The sequence below is a fragment of the Lutra lutra genome, chromosome 10 (genome assembly GCF_902655055.1).
Source record: "Lutra lutra chromosome 10, mLutLut1.2, whole genome shotgun sequence".
Taxonomy (NCBI): Eukaryota; Metazoa; Chordata; class Mammalia; order Carnivora; family Mustelidae; genus Lutra; species Lutra lutra.
Window position 1 is genome coordinate 60,554,881 of NC_062287.1, and position 15,225 is coordinate 60,570,105.

Genomic DNA, 15,225 nt, shown 5'->3' on the forward strand with positions numbered 1-15,225 from the left:
ACACCCAGGGCTCCATGCAATACGTGCCCTCCTTAATACCCACCACCCAACCCCCCACCACCCTCCCCTCCAAAACCCTCAATTTGTTTCTCAGAGTCCACAGTCCCTCATGGTTTGTCTCCCTCTCCGATTTCCCCCAACTCACTTCTCCTCTCCATCTTCCAATGTCCTACTTGTTATTCCTTATGCTCCACAAATAAGTGAAGCTATATGATAATTGATTTTCTCTACTTGACTTATTTCACTTAGCATCATCTCCTTCAGTCCTGTCCATGTTGATACAAAAGTTGGGTTTTCATCCTTTCTGATGGAAGTGTAATATTCCATTGCATATATGGACCATATCTTCTCTATCCATTCATCTGTTAAAGGGCATGTTGGTTCTTTCCACAGTTTGGCAACTGTGGCCATTGCTGCTATGAACATTGGGATGCATATAGCCTTTCTTTTCACTACATCTCCATGTTTGGGTTAAATACCCAGTAGTGCAATTACAGGGTCATAGGGTAGCTCTATTTTTAATTTCTTAAGGAATCTCCACACTGTTTTCCAAAGTGGCTGCACCAACTTGCATTCCCACCAACCGTGTAAGAGGGTTCCCCTTTCTCCACATCCTCTCCAACACTTGTTTACTGTCTTGATTTTTTTGGTTTGTTTGTTTGTTTTTGGCCATTCTAAGTGGTATAAAGTGGTATCTCAATGTGGTTTTGATTTGAGTCTCCCTGATGTCTAGTGATGATGAACATTTTTTCATGTGTCTATTAGCCATTTGCATGCTTTCTTTGGAGAAGTATCTGTTCATGTCTTCGCAAACTCAAACTCAACACACAAAAAACAGATAATCACATTAAAAAATGCACATATATTTTAAAACAAGTTCAAAATGACAGGTGCAAGGCATAAAATCTCCAACTTTCTTCTTTCTTCCAAGAGAAACATTGTAAACCCATTCCGTTACTTATTTTTTATAAAACCTACATTATTCTCCTGAACACAATAACTAGATCTAGTTGTCATTGGCTTATAAAATAAAACACATGTGTACAATCAAGTCTAGGTATACAATGCAAATGTCTGGCTAATATGGGGTAAACAGGATGATGGAGTGAGTAACACTAAAATCTAAGAGACACCAAATGAAATCACACACATTTAAATAATGGTGACATACGGAAGAGAGGGTTCAGAGGGTTTAGAGACACATTCTTGGATCCCTATTTGCAGGATACAGCTCTAAATTATGAGGATGGAAACGTAAGACCCTTCAATTCCTCTGATGGAATGGTTTTAATATCACATTGTTAATATAAAGGAGAGAAATTTGCAAAAAAAAAAGATACAGACAACTCATATGTTGTCTTACTTACATGTGATAAAGTTAATGCTGATATTTGTGTAACTATTTTCTTTTAAATCCAACTAGAACATGGAATGTCATCTATCGTATAACGAGAACAGAATGTTTGCAGCCAGTCTCATCAAAAAGAGCCATGACAGCTGGGGACACTAGATTTGACCTTGAGAGAAGAGAAACACCAGGCTTAATCTGTTTTCAATTTCTATAAACACTGAAATGGAGGGGGATTTTTATTTTATTTTCCTATTTAAGTATTTATTTAAAATCAATGTTTAACATATACTGTATTATTAGGATTAGAATTTAGTGATTCATCATTTGCATATAACACCCAGTGCTCATTACATCAAGTGCCTTCCTTAATGCCCATCGCTTAACCCATCCCATCCTCCACCAACCTTCAGTCTCTGATATGGTTTGCCTCCCTCTCTATTTTCATCTTCTTTTATTTTTCTTTCCTTTACTCTATGTCCATCTCTTTCGTTTATTAAATTCCACAAATGAGTGAAATCATATGATATTTGTCTTTCTCTTATGGACTTTATTTCACTTAGCATAACACCCTCCAGTGGAAGAGGGATTTTATATGACAATGATGAGCTCAGAGTTAAACATGCTGATGAGATTCTCTTACCAGATGAGAATGGCAGTGGTAAGTAGTAGAATATTAACCTAACAACCAGCATTTGATTAGTATTTTACAATCTGCTAAGCACAGGATCTACATTATTTGTTTAATCCTAATACTGGCCCTAGTAGGTAGGAATGCAGACACTAGGATTTATCAGAAAGATCATATACAAACATGAAGATATAGAGTTATAAGCAAAGAGGCCACAGTCACAGAAATAAATGGACCCCCTTAGAGAGGAATGGCAGAAATATAACAAATAAATGGGCTAAACAAAAAGGGTGGGAGAAAATAAACACTGTGCAGAAGACAATTGCTGCTTGTGTTGCTTGTTCTAGATCATGCAGGAGTCATTTCTGCATGTTGGTGAACATGGGTTTGACTTGCTACCACAATGAAATGAAGATGTACCTATCAATTACCTCAGAATATATTTACTTAGGTTCCTTCAATAAACTTTTTAAAATATTGGCCCTTGGTTGCTCCATGTTCTCAGCAGGAGGGAAATAATCAGAAGAGAATAAGGGGTCATCTCCTCTGATAATTGTCAGCACATTTAGCAAGCTGGTACATAGAGCAGAAACCTCATTTAGTAGAATGGGGATTAATTTAAGACAAATGGACTACACCAACAGAAAACAAAACAAAAAACCGGCTCTGATATTCTTACATATGTTTTCTTCCCTCTGAAGTTGTTTTCACAAGAGTGAGGTTCTGTTGAGTGGGAAAATCTCTGAACTGGGGGTTTGCAGATTTTGTTCTAGCTCTGCATTTATGACTGCCTTGTGGTGTGCCTTGGAAAAATCACTCCTCCTCCTCTTAAAATGAAGTTTGGTTGATTCCAGTCCCACAAGACCTGGCCATGATCCACCTCCTTCTTCTGCTATCCCCACCTCACTGTGCTCCAGTCACACTGATCTCTGTTCTGTCCACAGTCATGTCACAGTGTTTCCAGCCCCAGGGCCTTTGCCTGTGCTATCCACTCTCTGCTACTGTCCTTGTTGCCCGCTTGTATTGCATCACTGTATTCACTTCATTTTTCTATCAGTTACATTACCCTTTGAAAGCAAAGAATTTGTTTTCTTGTTTCTTGTGAATCTCTCTCCTCAGAATATGAGCTCCATAGAAGTGTGACAGAGTTTTTTGTATTAACCTTAATATTCCAAATACTTTGAACCTTATTGCAGTACAGTGGATACTCAACAAACAATTCCAGATCCATAGATCATTGTCAATAAATGAAAGATTTCTTGTATAAACTCTAGATCTTTCTTCAAATATGATATATAGTGTTGTCTCCAGTGAAACCTTTGTGCCGTTGGATGCATCTTATCATCCATGCATTACTTTCCTATAGAGTTCCTCTGCTGATCCCCCCATGCTGCACTGATATGTCTGGTAATTGATTCTCTCTCCAGCTCAGGAAACACACCCATAGCTAAGGGCCCCACAGCCTCCCATCCAGTGGAGTTAAATGTCTACTTTAAAGTCCCAGTGAATTGGCCCGAGATCTCCTGACACTATCTCTGCAGCTACCTTCCTCAGTGTGTTTTGGAGGCTAGAAGCTACGCTCCTCCACAAGCACCAGGGCTAACAATGCTGGCATTGAGAATTCTAAGCTTTGCTCCTCCTCAGTGCGGCACTGCTGATAGACCTCACTGCTCATAGAACTTAACTGAAGGATTTCATGTGTTGGGGCATTGAGTGGAAACTGTAAACACACACCATGAATAATAATAAGTATTGAATAATACCATAAATTTCCTCAATCCATCTACACATCCCTTAATAATGAATTATTCATTGATATTTTCACTTTTTGTCTCTCTTCTTCTGTATTTCTGCTTTAACACATTTTTCCTCTCATTGGCTGCAAATGTCAGTTTGCAAATTTACATTGCTTTGTCCATTTAAAATATGTCAGCTTGGGACGCCTCCATGGCTCAGTGGGTTAAAGCCTCTGCCTTCGGCTCAGGTCATGATCCTGGGGTCCTGGGATGGAGCCCTGCATTGGGCTCTCTGCTCAGCAAGGAGCCTGCTTCCCCCTCTCTCTCTGCCTGCCTCTCTGCCTACTTATGATCTCTGTCTGTCAAATAAGTAAATAAAATCTTTTAAAAAAGTATGTCAGCTCTCTGTTTTTATATCTTCTTCCTCATTATGTCCTATACAACTTCACATTCTACACATAATCAGGTCATCAGGAATTTTTTATACGTAGAACCATCTCCTCATATAGATCATGCTATTTTCCTGGTATGCAAAAGGACCTGTAACGGTTCTCACTTTAAATAGGATTAGCTTTTTTTTAGGAACGTCTGGGTAGCTCAGTTGGTTAAATGCCTGCCTCTTGATTTTGGCTAATGCCTTGATTTCAGATTCATGAAATTGAGCTCTGGCTCTGGCTCTACACTAAGCATGGACCCTACTTAAGATTCTCTCTCTCTCTCTCCCTCCTTCTGCTCCACACCCCCACACTTGTACTCTCTCTCTCTCTAAAAACAAGCAAGTAAGTAAATAAATAGAAACAGCCTTTCTCTCTTTCTTGCTACCTTAATATCCCCTATAAAGTGATGTTAGCTTTCCCACAGCACATTGGAACATTATTCTGTACACTTGGTAGAAAACAAAAGTATGACCTTATCTCTGATCTGCTTAGTCTTCACTCCATAGACTATGGGGTTGAGCGCAGGTGGGATAACAATGTAGAGGTTGGCAAACATGATGTGGAAGGTGCGGGAGACATTGTGTCCAAAGCGATGGGCAAGGATGGAGAAAAAGGCAGGTATATAAAACATGAGGATGACACAGACATGGGAACCACAGGTGCCAAGGGCCTTCTGGCGGGCATCCCAGGAGGGGAGACGGAAGACCGCACAGAGGATGAGGGTGTAGGAGACAGCAATGAGAATCACATCTGAGATGACTGTCATGATGGGAACACCAAAGCCATACCAGATGTTGATGGAGATGTCCGCACAGGCGAGCCGGGCAACACCTATGTGCTCACAGTATGTGTGTGGGATGATGTGTGTCCTGCAGAAAGGCAGGCGTATGAGTAAGAATACAACTGGCAAGATAATGCTGAAACTTCGAAAAGAAATGCCCACTGCAATTTCGATGATGGTCTTGGGAGTCAGAACAGTGGCGTATCTCAGAGGGGAGCAGATGGCCACGTAGCGATCAAATGCCATGGCCAGCAGTATAGCTGAGTCCAAGACAAAGCTGCAGTGCAGAAAGAATAATTGGGTGAGGCAACCAGGAAAACTTATTTTCTGGGGACCAAGCCAGAAGATGATAAGAGTTTTGGGGACACATGTGGTAGACAATATTACATCTGTCATGGCCAGCATGGAAAGGAAAAAGAACATGGGTGCATGAAGACTCCGCTCCACAGCAATGAGGTAGAGAAGGATACTGTTGCCCACAATGGCCACGAGATAGATAAAACAGAAGGGGATGCTGATCCAGGCATGGTACTGCTCAAGGCCAGGGATGCCCAAAAGGGTGAAGTCTTCTGTGTGGTAGCTACTCAGGTTGTACATGGCCAGTGTGGTCTGAAGAATAGAATCTGTATCTGAAAAACAATTTTTTCTGTAATGAACCTGAATAAATTGCCAAGAACAACCTCCCAGTACTAGTAAGGGCAATATTCATGTGTTGAAGAGTGATCCCTCATTTTAAAAAAGGAAAGAGGGGCGCCTGGGTGGCTCAGTGGGTTAAGCCTCTGCCTTCGGCTCAGGTCATGGTCTCAAGGTCCTGGGATCAAGCCCCGCATTGGGCTCTCTGCTCAGCAGGGAGTCTGCTTCCCTTCCTCTCTCTCTCTGCCTGCCTCTCTGCCTACTTGTGATCTCTGTGTGTCAAATAACTAAATAAAATCTTTAAAAAAAAAAAAAGGAAAGAAAGAAAGAGAGAGAGAGAGATAGGGAGGGAGGGAGGGAGGAAAGGGGGGAGGGAGGAAGGAAGGAAAAAAGAAAGAAAGAGGGAAAGGCAGGCAGGCAGGCGGGCAGGCAGACTCCCCAGACATGACACTCCTGGTACTCATCACTCTGGAATCTTCAACTTGTATACTATTTTATTTCCATGTAATGATTGAGTGTTCCCTGGGTCAAAGTAATTATTTTCTACATAGACCTGAGTATAGAGAAAAACAGTCTAACCACATGCAGAGAAAGAAAGAAACTAAGAAAGTGAGGTACAATTGGAAAATATTATAGTCCAGCAGCATCATTTATAGTTATTATATGTCACAAGACACATACATTCAACTCCATTCTGGATATCATTTTATGGATATCGCACAGCACTCAAGTTTAATTTTTAAAAATTAAAATTAAGATCCATCATATTTCTTCAGAAACCCAATCTTCCCTCCTTTGTCTAATATTTCATAGACTATTTCCCAGTGGAATATCATCCACTAAATAAGCCAAAACAAAAACCTGAGTTGCATTTATACTTTTCTCTCTTTAAATCCCCATGTGCAATAGATTACACTGATCTAATCCTTTTGGAATCAAAATTAAAAATCTTCAACATAGCTAACAAAGTGTCCACAATCTGGTCTTGTTACCTCTTCAGTCTTCTTGTTACATTCCAGGAATGTTTGCCAGAAAACCAAGTCCTGCTTTTTCTAAAAATCTGTATGTTAAACATAATTTCCATAGAAGACATATGGTAAATTCCTCTACCACTTTATTTCCAGGGTTCCAACTATAGTCTTTAGTTTTTTCCTCAAATTTTGACTGAAACATCTGCTGAGACTCACCTTCCTTCGCAGATGAACAGAAATGAGGTCAGAAATACTGGAAAGCCATGTGATGAAGAGAAATGAGACCACCACGACTCCTTACAGGTAAACTATCACACTGCAAGGTATTCAAAGAGGTACGAGAGGCCATGAGTGGCCACACCTTGATGCTGCACTTCTCTGGAGAGAACAATGGCCATTGCAGATAAATAAAAGTCTAAACAGATCATGTGTGCCATTCTAAATACAGGTAAGCTAGCACACACTCCCTAGTGTGAAAGTCTCCTGACTCTGAGACCCTGCACCTATTTCCTCCTTGACTTTAGAACAAACATCCCTGCCCCTCTTCCTGTCTCCAAGCCTTGCTAGCTTGCACTTATCCATCAGGAATCAACAAAGCCCCCTTTCATTCAATTGAAATATCACCTCCCCTCAAACAGGCTTCCTGATCTATGTTAGAAAATTCCATTTCCCAATCGTATTTCCTCTTTTCTGAAATTCACCATACTTACCACCCCCATTTACTGCTTATTTTCTCTGCTAGACCGCAGGCTCTACAGAGGCAAAGAGCATGTCAGTTTTGTTTTTCCTGCTTTTGTTCTTGCTGCTGTTGTTTCAGTAATGCTTTCAATAGCTACCCAACAGTGGCAGTGAAAAAGTGCTCGGTGACTATATCTGGAGCTGAATGTTGTTGCTGAGTCCGGACAAGAATATACACCTTTTCTCTAAAATACATTTAAAATCATGAGATCTCTGTTACTCTGTTAAACAAAGGAAAATAAACCCAGGCAAACTGGCAGCCAATAATATGCTAAACCAGAAAAGGGCTAAAGGCATTTCTACTGAACATAAAAAGATCTTGGCTTTTAAAACATTTGTATTAACAGTGCTCAAGAAGTTTTATCCAGAGAAATAAGGCTGTTTACTTTTGCCCACCCCCTTTGTCTCTGTTGAGGTGAAAATTCTTCCAGAAAACTTTTTCTTAATTCCAAGACTGGGTTCTCTTAGTAACACCCGCAGAATGGTGTACTTATGTCCTATGGAAACACATATAATTTATTTGTCTATGTTTGCCTATCTTCCACCCATCTTGAGTATAAAGACATTTTCATAGTCAGAGTTTCATGTTTTATTCTAGTTTAATTTCTACAAACACTTAAGGATTGTTGAATAGAAAAATAATGTTTAAATCATTGCACCTAAGTTCCTGTGGGATACGAGACCTTTGTCCTTCTGCCACATCTCTCCCTACGCCACCTCTATTTCCCCTTCTGTTTACTCTACATTCCCTTAAAGTACAGTTTAATTAATAAGTGGCTAAAGTAACTAATGTGTTACAGCTTAATTAATAAGTGGCTAAAGTAATTAATGAGTGAGTGAAATAAAACACACACACACACACAGGGAAATCTTAGGCAAAGTGTACACAAAGTCACATTATTGCTACTTCTTAAGAACCTGCATTTTAGAGTCGAGATTCAGATTTGCATTCGATCAGTGCCTGTTTTTTCATTATACCAAACAAGCTATATGATCTTTCCTCGTAAAATTTTTGTGGCCATTACATAAGGCAAGTCCTCGGCTCAGGGTTAAGCTCTCCATAGATGCGGACTGTTATATGAGGTCATTACTATCACAAACACTTGTAAATGCACACGGATGCCAGAAACCCACATGGTAATGGAAAATTTCAAGTCACACAGAAAACAGAGTTTGGGTCTACTCTTCCAGATCCAAACTCTCAGACCATTGAGTCGTGTCCTGAAGAAAAGTTCCAGTAGTCTTATTTGTTTGCATTTGCCCCATTTGTCCATCCTCCTACCAACCCCTGAGACTGTTTAAAATCTGACCCCCAGGCCTGCAGACTCTCTTTCATAAAGAAAACTGGATTGAGCCCACCCCTGTCTTTTCTTAGCATCTCCTTGCCATCCTCCTGGGTCCTCTGTATGTCCTTCTGTTAGGTACCCCAGGATTCTGAGCTCTGCCCTTGGCTTCCCCAACACTCACCAAACCTAGGCCCTTGGTGAGGACCAAAGATACACAGAAATGGCACCCTCAAGCAACCAGTCCTCTTATTTCTCTTCCTGGGCTTCAGACAGGGCACTCAAAACATGTGGGCCCCTGAGAGACCATAGCCACAAACCCAATCAGTGGCTGTGGCCTGCACAGGGAACACTTCCCAGGGGTCTAGCTCCTGAGGCTCTGAGGTCCCAAGGCCGAGGTAGACTGAGTCCCTGAGGACTCTTGTCTTCTAGAACAGGAAGTATCCTGGGCAGGCAGAGTTCCCTGGGACTTACGAGATGGCAGATGCCCTCTCCACCACTGCTGAAGCCATCAGCAGTGAAATTGTGTGTGTGTGTGTGTGTATGTGTGTGCGCACGCAGGTGTGTGTATGAGAGAGAGGAATTGCATGTCTTTGTAGGTAACTGCATTTATGTCATAAATATTCAATCATTTGTATAACTTTATGTAATAGTGATTTTAGTACGAAAACGCAAATAGACCTATGAAAGAGAGTACATGTTCTTCTGATTCAAGCCTAAAAAGCAAATGCCTTTGCTATCATGAATCAGTCCTATTGATCAAACACTTGAACCGTCATGTAAATCTCCTTACACACATGCCTGCCAGCCCCAGCAACACAGACTTTAAGATATTTTTAGAACACGTTCCTTCTTTGTCACAACACTTCAGTCCCTTGTTATTTCTGCTATTGGACCCTCATTGATCTGCAGATCTCCGTTCTTTCCCACCAAGCCATGCTCATCTTCCTAAAATAGAGATCAGATCATCATTTCTGCAGAGTTTATAAAGCCTTTTTTAAAAGAGATTTTATTAATTCATTTGACAGGGAGAAAGATCACAAGTAGGCAGAGAGGCCGGCAGAGAGAGAGAGAGACGGAAGCAGGCTCCCTGCTGAGCAGAGACCCGGATTCAGGGCTCGATCCCAGGACCCTGAGATCATGACCTGAGCCGAAGGCAGAAGCTTAACCCACTGAGCCACCCAGGCATCCCCTTAAAAAGCCTTTTGTATAAATAAATATACAAATACAATATCTAGCGATTTCAAGCCCTTGACTTCCTCTGCAATGTCACCTCCTGCCCCTTTTCCTCCAAACACCCTAAATTCCAGACTAATCTATTTGGAATTCCAAACACACATTATAATCTTCCAAGCACCATCCCTAGGCATATTGCAGTCCCTCTTTCTAGAATATCTTTCCGACCCTTTTCTATCTGACTCAGCTTAAAGCCTAGCATCACTTATTTGGAAAGTCACCCCTTACTCTCCCTTGAGTTTACCCCTGCCTTAGCCTTAATCAGATTATATTGCAATTATCTGTCTAGCTCTCTGTTTCTGCTTCTAGATGGCAAGTTTCTCAGTGACAAGGACCTTATTCCTAATGTTGGGCACTAGGTTTCTATAGTTGCTCACAAAGTAGGCATTCAGAATTGTGTTCTCAATTACCAGTAGTAAAATCAATATTATTAGCCTCTATTTGTATGACATTTATTATGTAGCATTTTATAAAATTACTAGTATAATACCAATTATGTTGTATTTGGAAAAAGCCTGAAATGTATACCTGTATGTTTACAAATCTAATTACCCACCTCTTCACACATTGTTTATGGTCATTGTCTTCCTGAAGTTACAGCATAATATAGAGAAGAAAAGAAATAGTTCTCATTGCTGAATCTTAAGGAAAAATTTATTAGTTTATAGTGATATCACAAACTCAGATTAAAGCAGAATATTTTTACAGAAGTGTACATTCCATGAAAACTGCTCTTTTTAAAAAAAGACTTATGTATTTATTTGAGAGGGATAGAAAGAGAGAAGGCATGAGCAGGGGAGGAGCAAAGGGAGAGGGAGAGAATTCTCAAGCATATTTCCCACCGAGCCCGGATCCTGATGCAAGGCTTGATCCCAGGACCCCGAGATCATGACCTGAACCGAAATCAAGAGCTAGACCCTCAACTGACTTGGCACCCCAAACCTCTTCTTTTATTGTAACATTTCTATAGCCTTCTCTCAGTTCACACTCCTACCCCATCCAATTTCCTTTTTCTGGAAAATTTATGTCCTGTGACAAGCATGATTAGTAGGGAGGAAAATAAAGAACTGTGGCATCTAATTGCTGCTCTTGATTTACTTTTGTCTTTGAAGAAGTGTCTGCCTTGTTTTATAGAAATGCTTCATTTATTCATATACTGTATTTTGGGAAATAGTTGCTATTCTGAGTAGCATCAATGGTGCAGATTTTGATTTGTATGCACAGCCTAGGGCATTTTAACGCTGATAGCCAGGTAAATATAGGGGCCCTCAAGTGAGATGAGAAACGTCACAAAGATAAAGAATTCCGGTGATTATAAATATAAACAAGTATTGTGGTTTCAAAATATGTTCACAAGTTTTATGATACTCCTGTCTTGAGGGGATAGTGCAGAATTCCCCTCCAAGTGAGTCTGGGTTGGGCTCAGTGATTCATCTCTAAAAAAACAGCATATGGTTGGATGCATGCTTCCTGAGGCTAGGTCATAAAAGGCATGGAGGATTCCTCTTTGCTGTCTCTCCTGAATCGCCCACTCTGGGCAAAGCCAGCCTTGATGCCACGAGGAAACTCAAACAGCCTATGTGGGCAGGAACTGAAACCTCTTTGATAATGAATAGCACTACCTATAGTAATCATCTTGGAACTAGCTCCTCCAGCTCCACCCAAGGTTTCAGATGTCTGCAACCCCAATAACTTGTGGACTACAACCAGTAAGAGACCCAAAGCAGAACCTTCTATGTAGGCCAGTCCTGAAGTCTTGACACTCAGAGACTCTGATAATCAATGTTTACTGTTAAGTTAACTTTGGGGGTAACTTGTTACACAGTGTAGAGAGCTGATAGGAAAAGGAACACAGATTATCCTATGTAGTCCTACGTAAGGATAAGGAACTGAAGGGCAGGGCAGGGTAACTGCAGTTCTTAGCCACTTGGGCCACCTAAAGATAATCCACTATAATTCTACTTAAATCACCCCCTTTGAAACTTACATCAACAGAGACACCTGCCCATGTGAAATACAGTAAGCACCAGGCATGATATTTGTCAAAGGATTTCAAGATCACTTTTTTCACACAACAAACATTTATTAAGATAAGAATAATATGTCAGGCCCAGAAACCAGACTTTATGCTAGACCCTGGATATTCAGAAATAAATATCAGTATTCCACTAGAGGACATAACCCGCTAAGGTAAACAGGCTTATAAAATGAATTTTTTTTTTATTGATTTGACAGAGAGAGATCACAAGTAGATAGAGAGGCAGGCAGAGAGAAAGAGATGAGGGACTCGATCCCAGGACCCCGAGATCATGACCTGAGCCGAAGGCAGCGGCTTAACCCACTGAGCCACCCAGGCGCCCCTAAAATGAAATTTTGATACAAATGAGAGTCACAGGAAACCCAAGGGTGTCGGTGGAAACTGAGTGGAGGAATCACACTACAGCCTAGGGACCAGCAAAGATCGTGAGCAACAAAGTAACATACTAGGAATCTCCAGGATGAAAAAAGGTTAAAGAATAACAGACACTGGGCATGGAGTGTGCTTGAGATTCTCTTTCTCCCTCTGCCTCTGCCCCTACCCCTTCCCTGTCTCAAAATAAAAATGAAATCTTCAATGATGGCAGGGTTGGAAATTTTATTTTTATCTTCTTTCAAGAGAATAGTATTCATTATATGTTAACTTTTCAGTGATGAAACTCATTTAACACAAGGTAGAGGGTTTCACAAAATTGTCTGAGAGGGAAGATTTGAGAAAAGTCAACAGTATTATGTTTCCCAAATAGAATTTTCTGGTTTACTAATTTTATTCAGTCCTTGCACACACATGAGATAAAACTTGAAAGAATTAAAAAACCAACAAAGAAAGAAATTATGAAATTCATTTTTAAAGGAATTTCAATAAGTAATTGGTAGCAGAATCCAATTATATCTATGATTTACATTTTCAACTTCCTCAAGTTACTTATTTCTGATTATGCTTCTTTAAAGTAAAGAAGTTGGGGAGAAAAAGTAATGAAGCTGGGACGTATAAATAAAGAAAACTCTGAGATAGAGAAACAGTATTTTTGAATAATCTAGGTAAATTTCATACAGAGTCTCATCCTGAGTGAGGTGTGCTTAACCAACTCCACCCAATCTCAAGTAACACTATCCCTACCTGTGATGATGGCTGTCCATAATTTACTAAAATCTTTCACTATCAAAACTTCAAAACAAAGGTATCTATAATCAGTGGTTAATAATTAATTAAACAGAAAATACCATATTGGCTCCACAGTTCTCTAACTTATACCTTGATATGTGGGATTTCTATTTTATAGGTCTTGAAATCCTTTTCCCTTTTATGCACATGTTGGTATCTCTATATTCATTGTAGGTGATTAATAGGTGTTTAGTTTATCAAAAGATCAATAGTTGATTAAGTAAATATATGTACGAGATAACAGGATTCTTGTTTAACAATTTAAAAAAAATGTTTTGGGGTGCCTGGGTGGCTCAGTGGGTGAAAGCCTCTGCCTTCGGCTCAGGTCATGATCCCAGGGTCCTGGGATCAAGCCCCACATCGGGCTCTGCTAAGCAGGGAGCCTGCTTCCCTTCCTCTCTCTCTGCCTGCCTCTCTGCCTACTCGTGATCTCTGTAGGTCAAATAAATAAATAAAATCTTTAAATAAATAAATAAAAATTTAAAAAAGTTTTTATTTGGTTTTTATATGCTTTACAAAAATTTATAACTTTAACTTTCTTCCCCATCTTAAAATATTTAGTCAGAGAATATAATTTATTATTACAGGTTTTAAAATTTTGTATGACTATCATTTTAAAATTATGACCATTCTGTGAGAAAACAGTACCAGCCTCAGGATTTTCCTCAGGACCATCTTTGTGAAATCCTATTTTTTTTTAAGGTTTTATCTATCTGAAAGACAGTAAGTGAGAGAGGGAGCACGAGTAGGGGAAGGGGCAAAGGAAGAGGGAGAAGCAGGCTCCTTGCTCTGCAAAGAGCCAGATGTGAGGCTGGACCCCAGGACCCTGGGATTATGACCGGAGCCGAAGGCAGACTCTTTACTGATTGAACCACTCAAGCACCCCTGAAATTCTTTGATCTTGCTTTGAATGTTTGGAATCTTTCTCCTCGCTATAAAATGCTACAAACCTTTAGGTCCATTCTTACCACTTCTGAATAGGAGGGAACTTCCTGAGATTTTACACAGCACATGTCTGAGCCCTTGATCTTGCTAGTTGATTGTGACAGGCTAGTTCTCAAACTTTCTCTCTTCTTATAGGTAAATGATAAAATTTCCATACCACGATTCAGGCATGGTTTATCCCAATGATTCCACCGTCAGTTATGATGTGTTTATCCTCATTGGCATCCCTGGTCTGAAGGAGCTGCTCATGAGGATCTCCACACCCTTCTGTGAGGTACCTGATGGCTATGTCAGGAAATGTTATCCTGATCTGCATGGTGGCAGTGGAGCACAGTGTTCATGAACCCATGTACCTCTTCTTCTCCCTGTTGGTTTTGTGGGATCTAATGCTATCCCCATCCACAGTGTGGATGGGCATCTTCTGGTTTGATGATGTGGACATCTCATTTGATGGTTGTGTAACCCAGCTCTTCTTTATGCTTTTTGCCTTTGTAGGGGAGTTAGACATTCTCTTGGCCATGGCTTTTGATCGTTAATGTGGCCATCTGTTACCCATTGAGATATACCCCCATTCTTAGCCATGGTGTCATTGGCAAGATAGGGGGTGTTGTAGTACTCAGGAGTTTTGCAACTGTTTTCCCATTATCTTTCTAGTGAACCATCTGCCCTTTTGCCAGGTAAACATTATTGCCCATACATTCTGTGAACACATGGGGCTGGCAAACCTGGCTTGTGCTGATATCACCATCGACATTTGGTATGGAATCTCTGTACCATTACTCAGTGTTATGCTAGCTGTGGTGACAATAGACATCGCCTATGGGCTCATTCTCCAGGCAGTCCTCAGGCTGCCATTCCATGATGTGTGAAGGAAAGCCCTCAGCATGTGTGGTTCCCATATTTGTATCATCCTCATGTTCTATCTTCCAGGGATTTTCACTGTCATTGCTCAGTGCTTCAGCCAAAAAATCCCCAAGCAAGTCCACATTCTGTTAGCCAATCTCTATGTTCTTTTTCCCCTCATGTTGAACCCAGTTATCTATGGGGTAAAGATCAAACAGATTTATGACCTAGTGGCCCTTGTGTTTTCTTTGAAAAGGAAATGTTGCCGAGGATAAATGACTCTTGTGGGTTTTTAGACATAAGTAGGAAGAGTCCTATTTTAAAAAAGGACAGGTAAGTTGTCATTTTGGATAGACTCTACTTGTTATGAAAGTAGTCTTTTTTTTATTCGCTAGAGATGACCCAAATTGTATGTGTCCCTTATTTCAAAGGTAAATATGT

At 40.4% G+C, this 15,225-nt stretch overlaps 1 protein-coding gene and 1 pseudogene across 1 annotated transcript; one reads left to right on the plus strand and one right to left on the minus strand.

The window, feature by feature from the left end:
* Positions 1 to 4,588: 4,588 nt before the first annotated feature.
* Positions 4,589 to 5,530, minus strand: LOC125078761 (olfactory receptor 52H1-like). The gene has a single exon (XM_047691903.1). The coding sequence runs from the start codon at positions 5,528 to 5,530 to the stop codon at positions 4,589 to 4,591; it is 942 nt and encodes a 313-aa protein (XP_047547859.1).
* Positions 5,531 to 14,222: 8,692 nt separating this feature from the next.
* On the plus strand, positions 14,223 to 15,059 carry LOC125079757 (olfactory receptor 52B2-like; annotated as a pseudogene).
* Positions 15,060 to 15,225: the final 166 nt, after the last annotated feature.